Source organism: Heteronotia binoei, chromosome 3, assembly GCF_032191835.1.
Source record: "Heteronotia binoei isolate CCM8104 ecotype False Entrance Well chromosome 3, APGP_CSIRO_Hbin_v1, whole genome shotgun sequence".
NCBI classification, from domain to species: domain Eukaryota; kingdom Metazoa; phylum Chordata; class Lepidosauria; order Squamata; family Gekkonidae; genus Heteronotia; species Heteronotia binoei.
Window position 1 is genome coordinate 133,356,983 of NC_083225.1, and position 25,608 is coordinate 133,382,590.

A 25,608-nucleotide genomic window follows, 5' to 3' on the forward strand; every position below is an offset into this window, starting at 1 on the left:
AGTAGTTGAGTCAGGGGCATGGTCAGAGATGCATAGGCCGGGATGAATTGCCGATAGTAGTTGGCGAAACCAAAAAATCGCTGCAGGTCTTTGCGATTCTGAGGGGCCTGCCAGGTCAGGACCGCTTCCACTTTTTTCGGGTCCATGAGGATTCCCTGCGGTGACACAATGTGACCAAGGAACTCGACGGAGCGCAGGTCAAAGTCGCACTTCTCCAGCTTGGCGTATAGGCCATGGGCTCGTAGGCGCTGCAGGACCTGGTGGACGTGCTCGGCGTGCTGGGCAGGATTGCGGGAGTAAATTAGGAGGTCATCCAGGTATATGATCGTGAAGCGGTCGAGCAGGTCCCGGAATACATCATTCATGAACCTCTGGAAGACAGCGGGGGCGTTGGTCAATCCGAAGGGCATCACCAGGTGCTCGTACTGCCCGTATCGGGTCCCAAACGTGGTCTTCCATTCGTCTCCGGGCCGTATGCGCAACAAATTGTACGCTCCGCGGAGGTCCAGCTTGGTGTAGATTTGGGCCCCCTTTAAACAATCCAAGAGTTCAGGGATCAGTGGTAGAGGGTACCGGTCGCGGATGGTGATCTTGTTCAGGGCCTGGTAGTCATTGCACAGCCGGAGCTCCCCACTTTTCTTCTTCACGAAGAGGACTGGAGCAGACAGGGGAGAAGTTGAGGGTCGGATGAATCCGCGTTTCAGGTTCTTGTCCAGGTAGTCTCGCAAAGCTGCCAACTCAGGCTCCGACATTGGGTACAGACGCCCCACCGGGAGTGGTGCCCCAGGTACCAAATCAATGGCACAGTCATAGGGTCAGTGAGGGGGAAGCTGATCTGCTCCTGTCTCTTCAAAGACATCGGCGAAATCCGCATACTTCTGAGGGAGCTGAGGACCACCACTCGGGATGCCGGCTGCTAGAGTGGTGGGAGGAGCCAGATGGGGGCAAGGGTCTCGGAAGCGTAGTTCCTGCTGGGCCCAGTCCACGATGGAGTTGTGCAACTTCAGCCAGGAAAGGCCTAGAATCAGCGGGAAGCGAGGCATGCGGGCGACATCAAACTGCAGCTGTTCTTGGTGCTGCTGGACGTGGAAGGTGATGGGACAGGTCTCCTGGGTGACGGGGCCAGAACGGAGGAGGCGCCCGTCAATAGCCTCCACCAGCGTCGGAATCTCTTTTGGCTGCACTGGAATCTGGTGCTGCTTTACAAAGGCGGCATCTACGAAACAGTGGGCCGCTCCCGAGTCCAGCATAGCATACACGAACAGCCAGCGTCCATCGGGCAGACGGAGTTTGACTGGTAGCAGGAACGGGCCCGGGGTATCAGCCTGTTGTTCGGAGGACCCAGCTAGTCGCCCCAGGCTGGAGGGTCCACTTACGCCTGGGGCTGGCCTTTTGGCGGCGGTGGCAATGTAGGTCCGGGTATCCGATGTTTAGCAGGGCAGCCAGAGGCATAGTGGCCTGCCGTGCCGCAGTAGAGGTACAGGTTCTGCGTGCGGCGTCTGGCCTTTTCTTCTGGAGTCAGGCGGGGTCGAGCAGCTCCAAGCTGCATAGGCTCACCCTCGTCTCTGGTACTAGGTGGGGATGGGAGAGGAGCCAAGTGGCATGGCGCAGGGAGCTGGCGCCCTCGGGTCTTGGCTTGGCGGCGACTTTCCAGGCGGCCATCGATGCGGAGGCAGAAGGTGATAAGTTCCTGGAGCGTGGGGGGCCGCTCCACCCTGGCCAGTTCGTCCAGGACTTCCTCTGCCAACCCCTCGGTAAACTGGTCCATCTGAGCAGCCTCATTCCACGCCAAGTCTTGGGCCAGGAGCTTGAATTCGGTGGCATACTGAGCCACCGAGGACTGGCCTTGTTTCAGGGCCCTGATTTTCCGGTTGGCTGTGGCTGCTTGGACTGGGTTGGAGAAGGCAGCAGACAGGTGGGCCTCAAACCCCTGGTAATCAGTCAGTAGGGGAGAGGACCCAACCAGTAGGGGTGTGGCCCACTTGGCCGCCTGCCCCTTTAACAGACTAATGATAAAACACACCTTCGTCTTGTCATTGGGGAAGTCCCGTGCTCTTAGTTCAAAGTACAGCTGACATTGTGCCAGGAAAGCAGGAAATTCTTCCACGGCACCCCCAAATCTGTCAGGTGGGGGAACTGGGCACTTGGCTGGAGCACTGGCTGCAGGCTGTTGCTGCAAGTGCACTACTGCCTGTGTCAGCTGCTGTATCTGGGCTTGGAGGGCAGCCAGTAGTCCTGCGGTTCCACTTGCTTCAGCATCCATCCTGTGGAATGGGTGTTTGTGTGGGTGGAAGCAATCTGTCACGAGCTGGGGCCAGGCCAGGCGAAGTCCAGGGGCAGTCCAAGGTCTGTAACCGGTGAGCAAGAGTGTCCAAGGTGCCAAAGCCAAATCGTCATCCAGGTATCGTAGGTCAGAGGTTCAGAAGCCGTAGTCAGGGGGTCCAGAAGTCAAGCCAAGGTCAGGAGGTCCAAAGTCAAAAGCCAAAGTAGATGCTAGGACGTCAGGTAGATGACTAGTTGCTTCCACAAAGCCTTCTCTCAAAGCCTACAGCTATATAGCCCTCTGCTGTCTGTTGCCCATTTGGGCTAATTGCTGACTCAGAGGGCAGCCAGGATCCTGCTGGGACTCAAGCACCCTCACTCCTAGAAGGGCCAGAATCCTTTCAAAACTCAGGGCTCAGGGAGCGTCTTGCTTGTGAGTGTGCCACCCTCCTCCGATCCCTGAGGTCCTGACGAAGGCGGTCACGCACACGAGCCACCCGAGAGGGTGAGGCAGGGGGGCTTGGATCTTCTCCAGCAGGAGGCAGGGGCACTGGTGCAGGTGGCAGGGGCACAGTTTCTTCTGCAGGCTCGGCTTCTTCTGCAGGGCCCCCCAGCACCCATGACACGCGGCTCCTGCCCTATGGAATCAGCTCCCTGAGGAGGTGCGGGCCCTGCGGAACCTTGATCAGTTCCGCAGGGCCTGCAAGACCACCCTCTTCAAGTTAGCATATACGGACTGCTGAATACGGTTGTTAACAAAAGGATCCACCAATACGGTCCTGTCTAAGGACCTGTGTCATTATGTAAATTATGTAAACTGACAGAAGCTAGCGTCGAAAATGCCATCGTCACTGTCAGATTAAATAATAAATTTTAATTATATTGACTGGTTTTTAAATAATGTTAATTTAAAAGTTTTATATTCATTATATTGTGTTTATGAAATGTTGTTAGCCGCCCTGAGCCTGCCTAGGCGGGGAGGGCGGGATATAAATAAAATTTTATTATTATTATTATTATTATTATTATTATTATTATTATTATTATTATTATTATTATTATTATTATTATTATTATTATTATTATTATATAAAATATGGCACTATATCCCACTGCAATCCCTCCTTTCCCCAAACTCTATCCTTCCAAGGCTACACATGTCAAATCCCTGGGAATTTCCCAACACAATGTTGGCAGCCCTAATCAGGGCTTATGTTTAACCCAGACATACAATATGGGTTCTCATTCCCTGATCCCCCCCCCCTTTTTTTTGCAATGCATGTGTAAAGGCAGTACCCTTACTGCAAGCCACCTTAGAGCAGGATGCAGCCTAGCTGTGGGTTTCAGCCCACCAACTGACAAGAAGTTACTTTAATAACAGTAGTCAACCACAGTAAAATGATGGCTGATACTAGGCTTGCCAATCCCCAGATCCCAGTGGGGGTTCTTCTGTTTTCCCAGGCTTCTTCCCACCCCCAGTCAGCTGGCTGGTGGGGGGAAGCCCCACCCCCAGAGGACCATGTGCCTTTCCATCTCTGAAGGCTTCAGTCTCTGATTGAAAGGCTTCCTCTTGGGATGGTGTGTCTGTGTTACTTTGAAGAAGTTGGCAGCAACTCATGAGTACAGAGGCCAATCCCTCGCTTCAGAGTCGCCAGAAACAGGGGCGGGGAGGGAAACGTCTGCTGAGCACTTCATTATTCCCTATGTGGGGATTGATTCAGTTTGGAGAGCCAGTTTGGTGTAGTGGTTAAGTGTATGGACTCTTATCTGGGAGAACCGGGTTTGATTCCCCACTCCTCCACTTGCACCTGCTGGAATGGTCTTGGGCCAGCCATAGCTCTGGCAGAGGTTGTCCTTGAAAGGGCAGCTGCTGTGAGAGCCCTCTCCAGCCCCACCCACCTCACAGGGTGTCTGTTGTGGGGGAGGAAGGTAAAGAAGATTGTGAGACGCTCTGAGACTCTTCGGAGTGGAGGGCGGGATATAAATCCAATATCTTCTTCTTCTTCTTGATTCTCATAGGATATAGTGGGGAATTGATCTGGAGGTTTCAGGGGCTCTGGGGGAGCTGTTTTTTGAGTTACAGGCACCAAATTTTCAGTATAGTATTTAGTGCCTCTCCCCGAAGTACCCCCCAAGTTTCAAAACGACTGGACCAAAAGGTCCAATTCTATGAGCCCCAAAAGAAGGTGCCCCTATCCTTCATTATTTCCTGAGGAAGGAAGACATTTAAAAAGGTGTGCTGTCCCTTTAAATGTGATGGCCAGAACTCCCTTGGAGTTCAATTATGCTTGTCACACCCTTGTTCCTGGCTCCACCACCAATGTCTCCTGGCTCCACCCCCAAAGTCCCCAGATATTTCTTGAATTGGACTTGGCAACCCTGGCTGGTACTGTGTACTAGTAAGAGATGGGATAGAAGACAAGACTGTATTCCACAGTCTAATTACTTGTTGAATGAAAAAGTATTTCCTTTTGTAAATTAGTAGATGTTATCAGTGGTCATTTTGTAGAAAAATAGGTGGTGGAGGTCATCCAGGGATTGTTATGCAGCTGCACCTACTATTCAATGGACAAGCAGGTGGAACTCTAAGAAGAAGAAGGTGGAACTCTCAGAAAGGTTCAGGAGCTACACTCCTGTGAGCTCCCACTGAATCTGAGGCCTGGACGTTATTATTAAAGACAGAATTATAAAGCACATTAAACAAAGTCTACTGAAGAAAATCCATCATGGCTTCTACAAAGGGGATTCCTTAGCACTGGCTGCAATCCAGGGATGCCAGCCCCAGGTGGGACCTGGGGATCCCCCTGAATTACACCTCATTTTCAGACTATAGCAATCAGTTTCCCTGGAGAAAATCCCCCTGAATTACACCTCATTTTCAGACTATAGCAATCAGTTTCCCTGGAGAAAATGGATACTTTGGAGGATGGACTCTATGGCATTGTACCCCACTGAGACCCCTGTTCTCCTCAAGCTCCATGCCCAATCTGGCAACCCTATGCCCCATCCCCAACTAGTGGCCAGGAGGGACCTAGCTAGCAACACTACTGCAACCAGTAGGCTGATATCCAGAACAAGTCAGGTCTGATAGTCATTCTAGGATCCCAATCTTTCTTATGTGTTCTTTAAAAACAATCACATCAGCCTGTATCATTACAATGTATGTTACATTCCAGTCTCACAGAAAGGCTAATAACAGGATTCCACAACACAGCAAAACTTCAGACAAACCACACACCCCTTTTCCCCCAGCTTTCCTAGATTTCTGTTTGCCCTCTCCACCCTTTCTATTGTGAGGAATTCAATCTGTAAAGGAATTCACTAAGCTCTCTTCTTAGGAGTCAGTCTAGAAAAAGGCAAAGCAGAGGCCATACCTAAATCAAAATCTGTTGACTCCAATATCCCATCTAACTCCCTTTCTCACCCTGGCCTTGAAAATAAGCATTTCTAAATAACCCTGCTCCAAAGCTGGCTTTCAGCATTTTGATTCTTTTCCACTAGCTGAATTAATTCAAAGATAACTGTCTTCCTATTGCCGCGTAATTCTCTCCCCCACCCCGTCCCCCTGATCCTAGTTTTTTTTTATACCGGCTGTTAAGTAGGCTGCTGAAAAACACTACAGCTGACCCAGCCGCTCTTGTTCATACCAGTGGTTACCACAGCAACGGTAGGGGGAGGCAACACATAGGCCTGTCATGAATGCTCGCTAATTGAAGGCCAACTTTCCTCCCACAGGGATGAGCAACAAGTGAACCAAAAATATATAACTAGAGAGGACAAAAGAACACAGTCAGGGTGGAGAAGGAAGGAAAAGGCCTCTTGGACAGTTTTAGTTGGGAAGGGGAGATGTTTGTCATAGTTAGATGTGGGATAGCTAAATCCAAGCTCAAAGCAGTTAAAACAAAAGATATTATCTTGAAGTGTGGAAACCATGTATGGGAAAAATCAGAAATAAAAGTGAAAGAATAATAAAATACAAAGGTGGCAGACTCTCCAGTACAGAGCCATAAGATTTCTAGGAATACAGTGCCTTTTGCAACCTTCCAAAAATAATTAAATTCACTCCCACCATTTAATTTGTTTTGCACCAATTGTGACGCAGAATCAGAGCTGGGCATTCAACTTCCTAGTTACTAATGCTGTGGGACAGAGTGAACAAAAGGACTGCATAGGCATGAGGACCAAAGAAAGGCCAAAGCAGCTGCAAGCCAGAGGGGAGGGGTGTGGAAGTGTGGTAATGAATTGAGCTTGGTTGTCTAGAATACTCAACTCCTACCTAGGGTTGTCAGGTATGTGTTGGAAAATACCTGGAGACTTTAGGGGTGGATCTGGGAGAGGGTGGGGTTTGGGGGGGAGGGGCCTCAACATGGTACAATGCCAAAGAGTCCACCCTTCAAAGCAGCCGTTTTCTCTAGGGGAGATGATCTCTGCCTGCTGGAGAGCAGCTGTAAAAGCAGGAGATCTCCAGGCCCTACCTGGAGGCTGGCAACAAGAGGCACAAGCACTTCTGGAGAGATTTCAGGCATGTGCTGCTTCTACTAGTTAAAAGCTGGTAAAGGGATGGCAACAGATTTGGCAACCTTCCTTCTGTTTTTTTGTTTGCTTTTGTTTTGTTTTTTTGGTCTGAGCTATTAAGGATTATTCAGGAGTAAAATTTGCATCCCTGTTGCTGTTCAGTTACATCATTGATATAAACTACCATTGACTATGTCCCAACATTTTAACATATATATGTGTTATATGTATTTGCTGCTGCTAAGTGTGGTCTATTCTCCTAAGAAGGTACATTCATACATATTAAAACATTTAAGAACCACTGAAGTACAATATCTCACTCCAGAAGAGGAAGATAAAGCCCTCCTCTAAGGCTGACTTCTCTATTAACAGCTAACTGCCTCAAGTTAAATAATAATCTGAACAACCTTTCATTCCTGCACAGAGGCTAAATGAGGACATTTATTCTGTCTTCCCACCTATTCCTGTAATTGTGCACTGGGAATAGATCTCTGTCTTGCACTTAGCAGAGGTGCCAAACTCAATTCAAAGAAAAAGAGCAGAGTCTGGACATGCAGGCAAGGTAAAACAGCATATTGAACTACCCAGATAACAGATAATCCATTTTTGCTTCCTGTTTATTACTCCTCCGTCTCCCTGGGAAGGGAACTGCTGGCATTTTGATAAATGGATTGAAACAGCAGCATGTTTTTCAGTGTCTTTAAATATATATATGACCACCTCTATCACTGACGACTACATTCTTTCCTGTTGTTTTATGTCAGTGCCTAAGAACAGCTCTCTCAGCTAGGCTAACTCTATGGCCCACTTTATTAGAGTTGTCCCAGATGGTTATATCCAAGTGGCAAATTTGTCCTCATTTCAATAATTAAAAAAAAACCCTAGGACATACTGTCATTGGTTCTATTTCCCCTGTACTGATGATTATACCTTTTATACAAGTATCTTCAACAGCTGCCTCTCAGCCATTTTCCAAAAATGCACCTGCTGCCTCTCAGCTGAAAGCAGAAGTTATAACAATGCAGATAATCAAGTGGTAACCAGAGTGAAGCAAGGGCTGGGAAATAGTAGATGGAATTGATTTGGCTTTGAATATAGGAGCATATAGAACCAAAGAGGGAAAGGACACAAGGTAGGGGTGTTTTTGTGTGTGCACACGAACAATGCAAGAGGTAAGTAGCTGTAAAAGCAGAGAAGAAGACTATGAAACAGAACATTGACGATATTATGCAAATAATATGGGTGGAAGAAGTGGGAAAAAAATAATAGCCGTATATACATAAATACCACAATGAAAGTGGAATGAAGCAGGGAGTTGGAATTTTTGAGAACATATTTTTGGGGGGATTTGGAATTACAGCAATCTGCCCTTGTAACCTTTAATAGTAACAACAAAGGGTATTAAAAAAAAGAAACTATTCCATCTTTCCAGCAGTGGGAGTGTGTATCTCTTTGGCCAAGTAATGGTACTACATGGGCCTTAGAAGTTGGAAATGATCCAGAACTGCTATGAAAATGTGCTGGAGAGGAAATGTAACTGCCATAAATCAGAGGGGCATCCAGGAATCTGCTGGGAGACTTATTGGGAGAGTGTGTCCATATAATGAATTCCTCCTTTGCTAGAAATAAACTTTTCCCACCCCTCTCTGTTTTTGGTTTGTCAATCAAGTTGGAGAAACAGCAGCCGCCATTCCCAGAGATCAAAGTTTTAACAGGCAACAAAGACCGCCAAGGAGGCTGTTGCCATGGAAACCTTGTCACTGAAGCCTTTGAATGGTGCCAGTATCCTTTGTTAGCAGCGTGTGGCTGAGGTTGGCAAGTAAGAAGAAATGATGGGAAAATCTTTTGGCAACAAGTAGCATTTCTAAATAGTATTATAGAAGTCAGGGTAGAACTGAACAGAAATTTAAGAGGCTGCCAACAGTACCATATGGAGTGGCAGCAGAGAGATAGATGGGAAAGCTACTGCAAAGCACAGACAGGAACCCATTTGTCAAAAACATGGACTTGCAGATGCTGATGGCAAATTACATTGCATTTTTGTTGTTGTTTTTTAAATTTTATTCCACTCTTTTACAATGTTTATAATGGTCCTTTACTGACTTCTCGGTGAGAGTCCAGACCAGTGTTCCCTCTAAGCTGAGTTACCGTGAGCTAGCTCACAAATTTTTAGCCTCCAGCTCACACATTTTTGTTTTAGCTCAGGAAGAATGACCTCAGAGCACACTAATTTATGCAGTAGCTCACTTTAATGTAGAATTTTTGCTCACAAGACTCCACAGCTTAGAGGGAACATTGGTCCAAACACAAATGCAGGTACCTAAGGGCAATGGTGTACAGATGGTAGGTTATACTAATGACCTTCTGAGTCATACAATATCTCTTGACAAAGAATGACTAGTAAAAGCTTCATGATTTCTTCTGATCTACCAAAAAAGAAACTAAGAACATAAGAGAAGCCGTGTTGGATCAGGCCAGTGGCCCATCCAGTCCAACACTCTGTGTCACACAGTGGCCAATATATATGTGTGTGTGTACATACACACACACACACATATATGCAAACACACACACACACATATATATATATTCCATATGTTAATCACCCTTTGGGTGAAGAAGTACTTCCTTTTATCCGTTTTAACCTGACTGTATAAATTATGGAATTTGACATTCTTTGTATGGAATACTTTGTATGTTGTATCTACTGTGATATAGTTTGTGGTGTTTGTGTCTTTTAGCATGTTGCATTAGAAATATGTTACTTTACCTTTAAGAGGTTTGTGTAATGGCAGCTGTAAATGAAATGTTTGCCTTTTTAAACATGTTAGTTGCACCATTAGGGTGAGCAAGAAGCCACATACTGAGCTGTAGCCAATGTGAAATTGCTGCTGGAGACGCTCTGCGTCCCTCTTTTTTGAAAATTGTGTAAAGAATCTATATAATTGAATCAATATGTTAGTATGATATATTTTTTCACTGGAAGAAGGTTAGTGGTGTCTGAATGTCCTTCTGATATTTTTGTATAATATTTTCTTTTGTTAGTGGTCCCAGGTCTGATGAAGACTGGAAAGAAACAAGTACTTAATCGATTGGCTTGTCACCACACTACTTTGGGACTTGAATATACAAGTTTTGGACATTTGGACTGATTTCTATATACTTCTTAGTAAATTGGTCATTAGCTTGCATTTTTTGTTGTGTTATCCATTATAGTGACCTCTCTCGGATTGTATTTTATCCCAACCGGGGATTGGCAACCTTAAGTTGTTAGGATATTAATAGCAGCTTTTCAGCAAATCAATATGAAATCAATGAAATCCTAAGGCTGTCATTTATGGAGTAGAACTTCACGTGAAGAATTTTACTATCTTTCACACCTTTATAATTCCAACTGGGCAGAAGCAACAGCTAAATTTAACATGGTTAAATTTATCCTATCAATGTATACACATAGAGGCGGTCTGAACCGACTGCATAACAAGTTTATTTGCAAAATTGTTAACTATTGCTTCTGAGCTCTCATAGAAGAGCGCCTCTCAGTCAAGAATGCACGATAAGTACTCTGTTCAGGTAACACTTTGTTCACAATTTGCAATTAGCATCCCTGAACACTTGAAAAAAAACATATGTTCAAAAATACCTGGTATTGGATTATAAATACTTTGTGTATACTTTGTCACAATTGTCCCACCATAAATCACCTTTCAGCACACATTTTCTCTCCATTAAGGATGAGCTCCCTACAGCCGAGATCCATTTTTCTCCTATATTTTCTGAAGACATGTACCTTTGCAGCTAAATTCCACATTTTAAGTTCCTAAACTATTGGCCAGTTCACACATTATACAGTTCCTTGCATTTTCCACACAGCAACTATAGGTTCTGTCAAAAAATGCATTCTAAAAATTCCATTGTGGGAATTTATTTATTCATTGGATTTATATCCTGCTCTCTCCACAGGCAGGCTCAGGGTGGCTAACCATTTTGGCCATAAAACGTAAAATCATAAAACAATCAATAACAGGTTCTATATAATACCATAAAATACAATATATAAATCATTTAAAAATACAACAATCAATGAGACATCAATGCCAGTACCATTCAGTGATCTCATAAAGTACGGCATTTATAATATTGGAGCAGCGATGATGGCCAGCGGTCGTTTTGCATATGCCACATACCTATGACATATATCAGCTCATCTATCTTAAAATGCTTCTTCAATTGTAATTCTCATAATAAAACTTTACTCCTATCATACTTTTTAGATTACTTTCTCCTATGTGGCTACAGTAGCATGATTAAGATTTCCATTTGTCTGCTTTATATTTTTTGGTTATTTTCCCTTTTTTTGTGGTGGGAAATATTAGAAACAAGATGGAGCCCTGCATAATTTCATAGTATAGGGAAAGGATGGTGGCTCAGTGGTAGAGCATCTGCTTGATAAGCAGAAGCTCCCAGGTTCAATCCCCGTGTTCTGGTCCAGCAGACTGTTGACAACTGGTCTAGTCTGCATCTGGCATCTCCAACTAAAAAGGGTCCAGGCAAATAGGTGTGAAAAATCTCAGCTTGAGACCCTGGAGAGCTGCTGCCAGTCTGAGTAGACAATACTGACTTTGATGGACTGAGGGTCTGATTCAGTATAAGGCAGCTTCATATGTTTATAAATGCCAGAGGTTCAAGAAGCAGTCTATTCAGAAATCCATTTCATGTTTTATTTTCGTTCCACGATACCATGATCTGGAGACATTTTACTTGTGGTTAAGAAGAAGATATTGGATTTATATCCCACCCTATACTCTGAATCTCAAAGTCTCAGAGCAGTCACAATCACCTTTACCACCAGTCCCCAACAGACACACTGTGAGGTAGCTGGGGCTGAAAAAGCTCTCCCAGAAGCTGCACTTTCAAGGACAACTCCTACGAGAGCTATGGCTGACCTGAGGCCATTCCAGCAGCTGCAAGTAGAGGAGTGGGGAATCAAACCTGGTTCTCCCAGACAGGAGTCCGCACACCTAACTGGTTATGATTCTGGTTAACCAAACTGGTTATGATAACCAAACTGGTTGTGATTCTGCATAAATTGGCTAGGTAACCTGCTATGAAGGAGACCTTGAGTTCCTTGTTTATGCCAGATAAAGATAATTTATGTCTGCTCAAGAAGACCCTCAGATATTCCTGAGTGATTGTAGCATCTTACATCTCCCCAGCACCACCTTCTGGAATTAGCTATTGGAGTAAGACTGTAATAATTGAAGCCCAGTGCTCCTACACCCAACCCAGCCAGCCTCTTCAGGAGGATCCTATAACTTATGAAAGGTCCAAGAGAATCAACAGAAATCCACTCTTCCTGTCACTCTCCTACTGAAGATCATCAATCAGCAAACCAAGGCTGTTTTCTAAAGTTGCCATCTCCAGGTTGGGAAATTCCTGGAGATTTGAAAATACAGCCTGATGAGGGAAAGGACGTCAATAAAGTATAGTGACATAGAATCCATCCTTCAAGGGAATTGATCTCTGTAGGCTTGAGCTCACTTGTAATTCTAGATCTCCAGATCTCATCTGGAGGCTTACAACCAGAGAGAGAGACAGACAAACAGACAGAGACAGAAAGGGAGAGATGCTGGCTACTGGTTGGTAGTTATTTAAGTTATGGAGCTCCAGGGACGCATTCTTCAGGAGGGGTCTCATGACTCCATCTTTCAAAGTGGTTAGAACTACACTTCCTTCAGAAAGCCCTTTATTACCTCCTGGCCTAGGGCTGCCAAGCCCCTGGCTGGGGTGGGGGATCCCCTGTTCCTCACTCCCATTGCCTGCCATTGATCTGAGTGGCAAAATTTGTAATTTTAAGTGAAATTAGTGTTGTACCTTATAGAACAGTAAGGCTCTTGAAGAAGCATTTTTAATGCAAAACGTGATCTGAAGTCGACAGGCACATAGGAATACTTTTTCAGAAGTTCTACTTTCCTTTGGAGCCTCATCATTTAAGCAGAGTGTTGGATTCCACGCAGAACGTTTGGATAAGTGTTAAGCCTTTTTTTTAATGTGGACTTTATGAAGAGAAGGACTGCTCTTTTCTGTAGTGGAACCAACCCTTATGTAAGAGATTTCTTACTGTGTAATTTGGTATCTCAGAATGTTCTAATAAATGACACAGAGTCTATAAATTTTTGTTATATATTTATTTCTTGTGCATAGTATTGATATTTTTGCTGTTCTTCACTGTGTAGCCACTTGCTTTTCATTGATCTGAGTGGCGGCTGGAGACAAATTAAAAAAACTACACTGGCTGCAATGTCACACCACTTCCGGTAAAAAAAAACTGGAAGTGATATAGGGTAGCTCTAGGAATCTGACACTCTATGGCAGCCAGCATTGTGCCCCCTCCCATATACCTGTCAAGCATGGTGAAATTCCATTGATAATTGATTGTTTAGGGGTCCTGCCTAACCTGGTCTGTGAAGTATCATGGAGGATCCAACTTTGCTAGCTTGTTATTCTTTCCCTTCCCCCCGCCTTGCTTTATGGCTTATAATCAGAAGTAGTGAGAACTGAAACCAAGTAATCAGCACCTTCCCATACATTCCTGTAAGAGACATCTGGGGAAAGCAAGGACACGGTCCTGATAACACTATGGGAACGTAGACATTTATGATAGTTTATGTGTGAATGCTACCCCACTTGGATGCTATTCCCCCTTGGAATCCCTTTGAAGTAGGCCTTAAAAGTATTGTATCAAAGTGGGTTCAGCATTACTTTCAAGAACCTGTTACCAAAGTATCGGTCTATCAATAAACGTAGTCTTTGTATCAACTTCGACTCGTCATTGAACCCACATGCTTGACAATACCCATCTACAGCCGTATTCCTAGGACACTTGACCAAATCAGTCCAGCTTGACACCAACAGCCATGAAGAGTAAGGACTGAATAAGCAAATCTTTTGTGAAGTTTGCATCATCTCTACTCCCAACTTCTTCCCCAAAGGATAAAAATACTCTATCCTTCACTCCAGTTCACCAATTAAAATGTACATTCAGTAAGAGATGCCGAATTTGTTTAGGTTCTGAGTTTTGTATGCTGTTGAATGGAGGCACAGCAAAATTCAACTCTACAGAACTTGCAACTTGCTTCCCTTTCTCATGGCACCTTATGAACATCCTGTGGAATCAGCATAATTGAAGCAGTTTTGCTGATTAGACAGGAATGAATGCTTCAGACAGAACTCATTGAGCCTTTCTAAGCAACAAAATATAAGCACACTGGCTGCTAAATTGATATGTCAGACTTTTTTTTCCCTAGCACATCTGTTCTGGGGAAATTACATTTTCAGCACCCAAAACTACAATTATGAGACACTGTCAGTGCAGTCCTATGCAAAGTTACTTCAGTCTAAGCCCACTGATTCCAATCAACTAAGACTGGAATAACTTTGCATAGGATTGCACTCTCTCACACACACACTCTCTCTCTTTCTCTGTGTCTGTTAAGTGTCATCAAGTCACTTCCTACTTATGGCAGCCCTAAGAATTAATGACCTCCAAAATGTCCTAATGTTAATAGCCTTGCTCAAGTCTTGCAGGATGCAGCTTTCTTGATTGAATCATTCTATCCTACTTAAGCTTCTTTTCCTGCTACCCTCAACTTTTCCTAACATTATTGTCTTTTCTAGTGACTCCTCCTGCCTTCTCATCATGTGACCAAAGTATGATAGCATTAGTTTAATTATTTTAGCTTCTATGAAGAGTTCAGACTTGATTTTATCTATAATCCACTTATTTGTCTTTTGGGGGGTCTATGGTATTTGTAAAACTCTTCTCTAACTCAGCATTTCAAACAAATCTACTTTCTTCCTGTCAGCTTTCTTCAGTGTCCAACTTTCACACCCATACATAGCAAAGGGGAATGCAAAAGTATGGATTATCTTGATCTTGGTCATCAGTGACATATCCTTATATTTAAATGAGACACTAGGAACTTGTGATTTTTTAGGGTGCAATTCTAGCTCGCCTCTTCATAGTGCTCCCTGGATCATTTTAAAGACCTAGAACTTCTGGCTGCCAGACAATCATAGGATCTCCTTGCCACACTACACACATTGAAACAATCAACCAATCAAACAGACCGTCTCAGGGCTACTGGACAAGAGGTATAGGAGACTACATCTGAATCTGCCAAATGAATATTGAGGGTATAAACAAGCCTAAATGCCAGTAATTGTCACAAATGTTACTGGACAATAAACTGGATTTAGCTCTTGTTCAAGAAACTCATCTTGATTTTTAAAAAGTCAAGCCCACCACAGAGCAAAAATTGCAGGATATGATGTTATTGGCATCACATACCATCATACCTATAGCATAGTGACTTATGCGCCAAGTGGCATTGAAAATGTGAAGCTGATATTGACCAACCTCCACAATGACATCCACACAATCATAGTAAAAGTTGGGAGAAGTACATGTTGTCAATGTTTACAAACCCGCAGTTTCATGGCCAGCGCATGTCCTATCAACCTACCTTCAACCTTCTGTATATGTAGATGACTTTAACAGCCACCATGGAAATTGGAGATACATGGTTAATGAGGAGAACAGTGAGGCACTTATCAACTGGACTGAAGAACGTGGCTTGCATCTCATTTTCAATGCTAAAGACAGAGGCACCTTCAGATCAGCAGCAGGGATATCGAATTCATTTGTTATGAGGGATGGATTTAACATAAATGAGACCTTGTCAGGCCAGGCCTTGTGTGTCATAAACTGTAATGCCAGGTAGCAAAGATATAAACTTTATAAAGGACACAGACAAACACAATTAAAGATTTTTTAACTTAAAGTAAAACATGCTTAAAACATTAGCACATTTGCAATATTTTAACAATATCTGATAACTGACACCTCTTGATCTGAATTATTGCATCAAAAACTGGAGGCAATGTCTGTGCTGTAGCAATCTTGAGAATGCTGTTCAGGTGTTGATCAGGTGTGCATGTGTAAGTTACAACCCTTCTTTTGATTGACATTAATTACAGAAATCTCATGGTCAATGCTTTGAGCCTAAGTCCCAGAGGAAAATGTGAAATGTCTGGGCATTGTGAGCTTTTGTACATAAGTTGCATCATGTGATGGTCAAGAACACGTGGAGGCACTATGACACAGACTGAGGGTGATGTGTTTGTCTACAAAACAATAGTTTTTTGCCAAAGAAATTACTACAAAATTTCTTTGCCAAAGAAATTACAGTGCAAGAACAGAGAGACAGCCATGTATACTGGACAGCATAAGCCTACTATCTGGGAAATCTAAGTTCAAAATCCCCAATAAATCAAAAGAAATCAAAGGAAAATGTAAAAGAAAAATCAAAGGAAATGTGCGAGTAAACTTGGTCTGGACACACACTCTCAACCTAATCCTGACTTGTTGTTATCCCTCTTCTAAATAGTTCACATGTTTTTCTGCTGAGAAAGACTGGATCATGAGGGCACAAATACAGTAATAAAAAAAGAGGCAAGCCTAGTTGCACCCAGGAGACCCCTGGCATAATGAGCCAACAAAACAGTCAAAGAGCTCATACATAGAAAAAAAACTTTGCTTGTCTTAAAGATACCTCCTTTGTATCTTTCCTGTGTGATTAATCGATAGAACTGGGCAAAGGAAACTCTCCCTATTCCCTTCCCTTTCCAGGGTATGAGGAGAAGGAGGAGAAGCCTCAGCCAACAGGAGGAGACACTCGGCTCAGTAGCTCTGCTGTGAATTGAGGGAGCCTGGCACCCCATGCTCTTTCAATCACACAGCAGAGCTACGGAGCCAAGCTCCTCCATTGGCTGAGGCTCCTCCTCCCTTTGGGAAGAGAGAAGAAGTGGGAAAGAGTGAGAGGCTGCTTGGCTCAGCTCCCTCATCACAGGGGAGAAATAAGAATAAATTGTGACCTGCAAAAAAGCAAGAAAAGTCTAGAAAGAAATTCATGAAGAGATGCAGAAAATTTTGAAAATCCAATTTGAAATGAAACCAGAGACAATGTTACTAATAATTTTACCAGACAATTTGGAATGTACACATCAAGAACTGTCCAGATATATGCAGACTGCAGCTAGAATAGCATAAAGTGGAAAGCTGAGGAATGCCCAAACAAACAAAGCTGGAAAGATAAAATGATGGAATATGCGGCTATGGCCAAGTTAACTACCTACAAACACAAGAAGCCAATTAGAGAATTTGAAAAATTGGGAAAATTACTATGCTTACTAAAAGGGGAGAAGAAATGTAAAATGAATACAATAATATATTCTGGGAGGAAATATAAAGCATAACATCACTCATATATAAATATTGTAATCTTGGATTGTATGTTTGTCTCTATAAAAGAATGTATTTTAGCTTATTTTTTAAAAATAATTTTTTCTTTATTATAAACTCAAACAATTTACAGAAAAACATAAAGTTCCAAAATATGAAACAACATAAACTCAACAGTAATGTTACACAAATTAAGACAAAGTTAAATAATTAGCAAAATGGATTCTTAAAAAAGGAGACCATTTTTCCATTACAGATTTATGTTGAGGTGACTGCATGTAACTGCACCTCATCAGTAATCTTATCTAGTGTAAAGTAATCCCAAACTTTGAGATACCAAGCCCATAGACTAGGAGATTGCTCAGCTTTCCATTTATAAGCAATAACCACTGTAGCAGCAGTGAGTAAAGTCATTATAAGCTCTTTATCTTGTTTCAAAGCAAATCTAGATTCCCAAAGATTTAAAAGAATCAAACTCAGAGAGTTTGTAATTCTGAAAATTTCTTTAACCACCTGTTTCCAGAAAGTGACAATCACCGGGCAAGACCACCAAGCATGGTAAAAAGGTAACTTTAGAACCACAACATTTCCAACAGTGAGGGGACATATCAGGAATCGAATGCGAAAGTTGAGCAGGAGTTAGGTACCATCTAGAAATCACCTTATACATTTGAAGCCTAATATTAAAAGCAGGTGATGTGTACACTGCAGTATTCCAAATACGGCTCCATTGAACTTCAGATAAAGAAACACTTAAATCCTTATGCCAAGCATTTTGGTAATTATGTAGGAAAGGAATTTTCGGGCTTGCCAGCATGTTATAAATTCTCTTAATTAACCCTTTAATGGTAGTCACATCAAAATATAATATCTTTTTCAAAATCAGAGAGTAATATGCGTACAATAAATTTGTGAGTACACCACAAATGTTGTAATTGGAGGTATTCAAACCAAGGCAAAACCATAGAATGGTCTTTTTGTAACTTTGTTTTTTCCAGGAGAACCCCCTTCTTTGTTACATCAGCAAACCTAATAATATCATTCTTAGCCCAAAAAACAAACACAGTTCAAGTTGGCAAAAGTCTATACTTGCCCTCCATCTCTTCACTGCCTCTGGTGCAGAATATTCTCTGGAGACACAGTGGGTAGGACTTATGTTTGCATACATAAGCAAACATAAACTAATTAAATCAAAAGAGTTTCTGGCTAAACTCCTGTTGTAGGAATGCTGGGTTCATTAGGAAGAACTTCATGACAGAGCTGTTCCTCAGTGGAACAGGCCTCCTTGAGAGGTGGTGGGGTCTCCTTCTTTGGAGGTTTTTAAACAGAGGCTAAATGGCCAACTGACAGCAATGCTGATTCTGTGAATTTCAGCAGATCATGGGAAGGAGGGCAGGAAGGGTGGCATCAGTGCTTAGTTCTCGTGGCCCCTTCTTACACACTCAGGGAAATGCTGATTGCCACTTAGGCATCAGTCAGCAATTTTTCTCCAGGACAGTTTGGGCAGGAATCCTGGAGGTTTTTGCCATCTTAATGCTAAGCAACTTCTATGTCTTATCCAGGCCCATCTGCTTGCTACTTTTCAATAGCAGCTGCCACAAAGTTAGTATTGTTTGGTGGTTAGAGTTTCAGGCCAGGTTCTTGAAACCCAGGTTCAAATCTCCATTCTCCCATGGAAGCTCACTGGGTAACTCTGGGCCAAAAACCTCTCAGACTAACCTACCTCACAAGATTGTAAGTATAAAGTGAAGGAGAAGGGAATTATATAAGCTGCTTTGGGTCCCCACTATGGAGAAAGTCAGGGTATAAATATAGTAAAGCCATAATAAATATAGCTAAACAAGGGGGGTAGATAAAAAAATTAGGTTGGTTAGTAGTAGGAAAGGTGAAACGTAAGGGTATGGGGATTGCCAGGGGGAGGCAAAGAGGAAATTGTGAGGAAAGTGATTGAGTGGGAAAATTAGCTTCCTCTTCCTCAACTGGGCCATAATTTTCCTGGATAAAGGCTGACAGGAGGATTGAAGGAAGAAAAGCTGAAGACTGAGGGACAGATAAAGGTAGGTTGGCTGGTGGGGGGCAAGGAAAGAAAGAAGCTAGGACAAAGACAGAGACTATGGGGCCTTTCAGGGAAGGGAAACGAAATTTTGGGAGAAGAGAAAATGAGATGCCCAACAAGGTCCTCCACTTATATATTAATTTTCTTCTATAAGATCCAGATTATTCTATTTATACACATTTGACAGTCTGAAAATTAGCAACGAATAATTTTGAAAAGCAGTTACCAACAAACTTAGTAAGGTAGGAAGGAAATGAGAGCCAGTTTGGTGTAGTGAGAGCCTGTTTGGTGTAGTGGTTAAGTGCGTGGACTCTTATCTGGGAGAACCGGGTTTGATTCCCCACTTGCAGCTGCTGGAATGGCCTTGGGTCAGCCATAGCTCTCGTTGGAGTTGTCCTTGAAAGTGCAGCTGCTTCAAGAGCTCTCTCAGCCCCACCGACCTCACATGGTGTCTGTTGTATGTGGGGCGGGGAAGGTAAAGGAGATTGTGACCGCTCTGAGACTCAGAGTATAAGGAGGGATATAAATCCAATATCTGCTATCTTCTTCTTCATTACATTAACATCCATTATTTACTAGAAATGCAATTCTATACAGGGTTATACCCTTCTAAGACCACAGGCTTCACTGGATTTAGAATGGTGGACTGTTTAGGATTGCTCTGCAAATAAAATCTGTATAAATCGATGGTGCAGTCTCATTTGGAGTACTGTGTGCAGTTTTATTTATTTATCTGAGATTTATATCCTGCCCTTCCCACTAGGTGGCTCAGGCAGTTCTGGTCGCTGCACCTCAAAAAGGATATTATAGCATTGGAGAAAGTACAGATAAGGGCAACTAGAATGATTAAAGGGCTGGAGCACTTTCCCTATGAAGAAAGGTTGAAACGCTTGGGACTCTTTAGCTTGGAGAAACGTCGACTGCGGGGTGACAGAGGTTTACAAGATAATGCATGGGATGGAGAAAGTAGAGAAAGAAGTACTTTTCTCCCTTTCTCACAATACAAGAACTCGTGGGCATTCGATGAAATTGCTGAGCAGACAGGTTAAAACGGATAAAAGGAAGTACTTCTTCACCCAAAGGGTGATTAACATGTGGAATTCACTGCCACAGGAGGTGGTGACGGCCACAAGTATAGCCACCTTCAAGAGGGGTTTAGATAAAAATATGGAGCACAGGTCCATCAGTGGCTATTAGCCACAGTGTGTGTGTATATATAAAATTTTTTGCCACTGTGTGACGCAGAGTGTTGGACTGGATGGGCCGTTGGCCTGATCCAACATGGCTTCTCTTATGTTCTTAATTCATTTAATGCTTTAAAGAGTTTTATTTTCCTCAATAAAAAAGTTACTGTAAATCAAAGTGTAGATATTGCATAATTTATAGGCAGTCCCTAATCTCTTAGCTGTTCTAGTTTTGCTTGAAGGGTATCTGTCTCCCCCCTGAAAAACAGCAAACAGGCTTCAAGTGTTCTATTTATATTCAAATTTGCCTACAAATCATCAATAATGGGAAGGGTCTGAAGTTCCAGAATATCAACAAATGATAATTTCTAAACGTCTGTCTTCAGTTTCAACTAATGTGCCATGGGAGAGAAAAAAACTTGGAATTGCGGGGGTGGGATCATGGGCTGTGCAGGAAAAGAGTCTTTTGTAATGGTAAGCATGAAAAACAATAACAAAACTTGAGAGAAGTCAAATACAAATAGCTACATATCTAGGGCTGTGATCCTATACACACTTACTTGGGAGTAAGCCCCATTAAATGGAAAGTATAAATGCATATAAGATGGTGTTGCATGATCCAGAATTAGGATTGCCAGCCTTCAGGTGGGCCTGGAGATCTCCTGCTTTTACAACTGATCTCCAGGTAGCAGAGATCAGCTGCCCTTGAGGAAATGGCTGCTTTGAAGGGTGGACTCTATGGCACGGTACCATGCTGAAGCCCCTCCCTTCCCCAATCCTTGTCTTCTTCCAGATCCACCCCCAAAGTCACCAGGTATTTTCCAACCCAGACCTGGCAACACTATCCAGAATGCAATATCAGATTGAGTTCCATGCTCTTGCAGCCACTAGCCAGAGCTGACTGAACCAAGATCAAGGTCAATGCTTTGAAAGGATTCCACAAGCTTCTCAGCTATAATATAGTAGGTTCCACACAATGATGAGTTGAGGTGGTAGTGATCATAGCTCTTCTATTAAACACAACATGGTATAGCACTGCATTCAAAGACTGAAGACTGGGCCAACGGGGTCAATTATATATACACTCAAGGTTCCTGCGCTAGCATGTTATCGGATCATTCAAACCAGCAGGGGGCTCGTGTTTGGAGCAAGGCAGCAGGGATTTGGATCCTGCTGCCTATTGTTCCTGAGTTGCCAGGCTCAGTCCTACAGGCTCCAATGAGCCAGGCAAGAACTCCATATATTAGTCACAATTCCGATCACATATATAACATCAGCCAACATTCAGCAGACAAACATACAATTTTTGACTCACAATCAGACATGTGTTCTGGATCTATTCTTCACACCAAACAACTTGAGCAGCTGCCAAACAGATTTGTAGCTGGTCTTGTAGGTTACTTTGAGTATCATCTGTGTTTCAGCTGAGAACATATCAGAGTCTGTGGGAAATCATATGATTATGCAGAACTCTCTTTCCCATTTTTTTACTTTATCCCTTGATAAAATGTATTGATCCAAGGTTGAAATGTGAAGTGTAAAGGTAGTACTTCCTCAAGATCACTGACTGTATAACTAAGTATAAAAGAACTAAAATAATTAGGAGGTCCCAGTGCAATATACTTTTCAATCTGCAAATGGTACAGTCCATATAAACCATATGGTTATAGATAAATGAAATGAAATTCCCTGAAATGCATATATGATCATTGTATTAGTTTGAATACAAAAATTCACAAAAAGATAAGGCATAATAAGGCAGTACTCTTTATTTTACCTTTTTATACATAGGTTCCAAAAGAACAAACGTGATAGATGTTAATATAGCCGAGGACCTGCCTACCTTAGGGACCATCTCTCCCCACATGTTCCCCAGAGGGTACTTAGATCAGGAACACAAAATCTATTATCCATCCCTAGGCCAAGGGAGGCAAGACTGAAAACAACTAGAGAAAGAGCCTTCTCCATCACTGCCCCCCACTGATAGAACCAACTGCCTGAGGAGGTCAGAGCCTTGCGGCACTTTGCCCCATTCTGCAAGGCTTGCAAGACAATATTGTTTCAGTTAGCTTTTAACTGAATGACGATCACTGCCATGATATTAGATCCAATTGGATGTCCAAGAACACTGAATGCCATCCTAAGTCATACAGAATTAGCACGAAATTGTTTATACTGTTTTAAATTGTTTGTTTTAATGTTTAATTTAACTGTTTTTATTGTTATTCCATTATGTTTTGTGAGCCGCCCTGAGCCTGCTTCGGCGGGGAGGGCAGGATGTAAATCAAATCAAATAAACTAAACTAAACTATAAAGTCTTCCTGTTGTAAGAATGCTGGGTTCAGAGTGACTGTAAGGCTTCCTTTTGCACAGCCTAGTAATCATTTGCCTCTTATAGCTTATGTGTTTTAAAGACAGTGAGACAAAATACCTTACAGGGAAAGGAACCACTATGTAGGAGATAAAATATCTATTTGTTCTTGTTGGTCTTCTGCGTTTAGTGAGAGAGGTTCCTGAAGACGCAAAGGAATCCAGTCTTGTACACAGCTGTGATTAGACTAGCTATATACATTTATTTACAACTATAATACAGACTAGCAAAATGCTCTGCACACAATTCACCATCTAACCTCCAACAAGTAGCAGAGTACTACTGTACATTTATACATGTCCTCTAGGTAAGTGACCAATCAGGTTTAGTGCTGAGTCATGGTCACATCACTCTGGCTGATGCAATATGGCTGTCTTCCAGATGCCCCTGTCAGCCAGATCATCTAATGTCAATTAGATCCTTTGCTGTCAGCAGTGGTCTGTCGCCTGCACATACACTGACAGTTCCATGGTTGAAAAACACAGAAATGATCACATATAGCAATAACAGTAAGGAGTGGAAAATTGGTGTACTATTGGTATGTATTTGAATTCTTGGGCCTTTCTCTGGTTACCTTTTGTTTTTATGACTTTGCTTCGGTAAAATTTTAAAATAGGTTACTGTGCTCTTTACCTGGTGGTGTTTTGCCACTTTCTATCCCTCTTAATTTCTATGAAGCCAAGAAGAAAGGTGTTCATAGAGTGGCAAAAACACAGAGAGCAGATCCAAAGTTTTGCACACACTCTAACCAATTTAGACTATTTGGGCAGCCAGCTATATGGACTTAAGGGCTCCCCTAGCTGAGCACTATATTGCATTCCCTTTTCCACCTTTGCTTTGATTTATCTGGTCCTAACCTGATTATGCTTGGAAAGACTGAAATAATTTTCACAAACAGCTCCCTGAGGATAGTCTGTAGGAACTTCTCTGCTAAATATTGTCTCTCTAGATCAGGGTTTCCCAAACTTTCTTCCCCTGTGGCCCGGTTATTTTCACACTTCTCCTTCATGGCCCACTAAAATTCAGGGGTGGAGCCAGGAGACTTTGGGGTGGAGCTGGGAAATAGGAATTATGTCATTTCCTGTGGTGTCACTTCCAGGTCAAGGGCAAAGTGATGTCACTTCCAGGGCACAGTGAACCAAAACTCCACCTCTTCCTGTGATATCACTTCCACATCCCCAAACCTGCCTCTTCTTCTGAAGTAACCTAGTGTTCAGAAAAATCTCTCTGAAACTCATGCTGAGCCAAAACGGGGGTGGAATGTCTGCAACTTTTTCATACATTCCCTAGCTTTTATCTGCACAACACAGAGATGTTGGGGAATGGAACGAAGGAAAACAGAGCTCAGGCTTTGCAGCCTGTATCAGTCTTCAAGCACAGCTTTTACCTGCATAACACAGAGACGGGGGAAGGAAGGAAGCCAAACAGAGCTCAGGCTTTGAAGCCTGTGTCAGTCTTCAAGCCTAGCTTTTCTCTGCACTAGAAAGGAAGGAAGCAGAACAAAGCTCATGCTTTGTTGGGGGTGGGGCTAGCTTTGGCTTTTCTTGTGACCTGGTATTGAGTCTTCCATGGCCCGGTACCAGGTCGCAACCCTGAAAATGGGAAATGCTGCTCTAGATTCTCTGGGAGCACTCTTTTGACCCTTGAGGCTCAAAGCACTTCAGACACGTACACTATAAGATGATGTACATACAATAATACTGTATAATAACTACTCATATTGTAACTTCCATTTAATGCAGTTAGTTGAAGTAAATACATGGTATGGAGGGGGCGGCATACCACTTCATTAGCTTTCAAGTCTCTAGCTATCTATCTGGAAATCAACACCATGGATTTACCATGAATCAGTGTTGACTGACAGTACTTGCAACTGACTTTCAGTGTTTACTGAAAGTATGTGGGGTCAGCCTCCAATGAAGTTAGACTGGCATAGCAGTGTTGTACCAGTTTGAAAAGGGACAAATGTTGAATCCATGAAGATGCCTTATACTGAATCATACCCTTGGTTCATCAAGATCAGTATTATCTATTCAGACTGGCAGCAGCTACTCAGAATCTCAGGCAGAGGTCTTTCATATCACCTACTACAATAAAATTTAACAAAATAAAATGGGTGGCAATGGATGCTTTTTATGTCAATGTGCTTCTAATCTGTAGCTGACGTTGTCATTAGAGAAGATATTCTAATGTACTGCTTCTACTGTTGATGTGGTTTTAATTATGAGTTTATTATTAGTGTTTTATTGCGAGTGACCTGGAATTTTATGAAACATAAAACAAGATAGCACAATCCTATACATACTGTATCTCAGAGTCCTACTTTAATATAATTTTATCAGCTTGTATCCAATCCTGTGTTTCCTCCAGTAGAACAGCACTGCACTTCTATATGCAGAAGAGGATAGCTATTTCCACAGATTCCCCACCACCACCACCCACACTACCAATCTCCATTTTGCCCCCTACACTCTTTCAGGGAGGGCTCAGTGGGCAGCTGCAAGAGGTGAAAGCAATACTGACCAAGATCTTCTTGCAGCAGCTTTCCCCTTGCAAAAAACAACTTTGCAAGATACAGAGCAACTGTGAATAAGAAAAACACAACAAGAAACCTTTTTGTACCTACTGTTTCACACATCGATAAGTACATTGAAATGAACAAAGATGTAGCTTCATTTACCAGAAAAGCAAGCCGAACTCACCCAGAACAAGCAGCTCCACTGACTCCTCATTCTCACCCTCTACATCATCTGGTGTGACAATGATGCAGTAGTATAGCCCACTGTCTCCCCACATCAGTTTTCCAATGTGCAGGTCTGCATCTGAAAAACAGTGTCAGATTGAGAGTAGAATCAGAGGCACAACAAAATAGGTGAAGGCCTACTAAGCTTACATCACCATGTTGTAGAAGGGACAG

The 25,608-nt window shown here is 42.8% G+C and overlaps 1 protein-coding gene across 5 annotated transcripts in view; it reads right to left on the bottom strand.

Annotated features, from left to right (window-relative positions):
• The window catches only part of ILDR2 (immunoglobulin like domain containing receptor 2), an 89,647-nt gene that overhangs the window by 45,874 nt on the left and 18,165 nt on the right, over window positions 1-25,608 (bottom strand). For all 5 annotated transcript variants that reach the window (XM_060234464.1, XM_060234463.1, XM_060234461.1 and 2 more), the window contains one exon: window positions 25,394-25,513. In XM_060234464.1, the coding sequence (XP_060090447.1) occupies window positions 25,394-25,513 (120 nt within the window). The remainder of the gene's footprint in view (window positions 1-25,393; window positions 25,514-25,608) is intronic.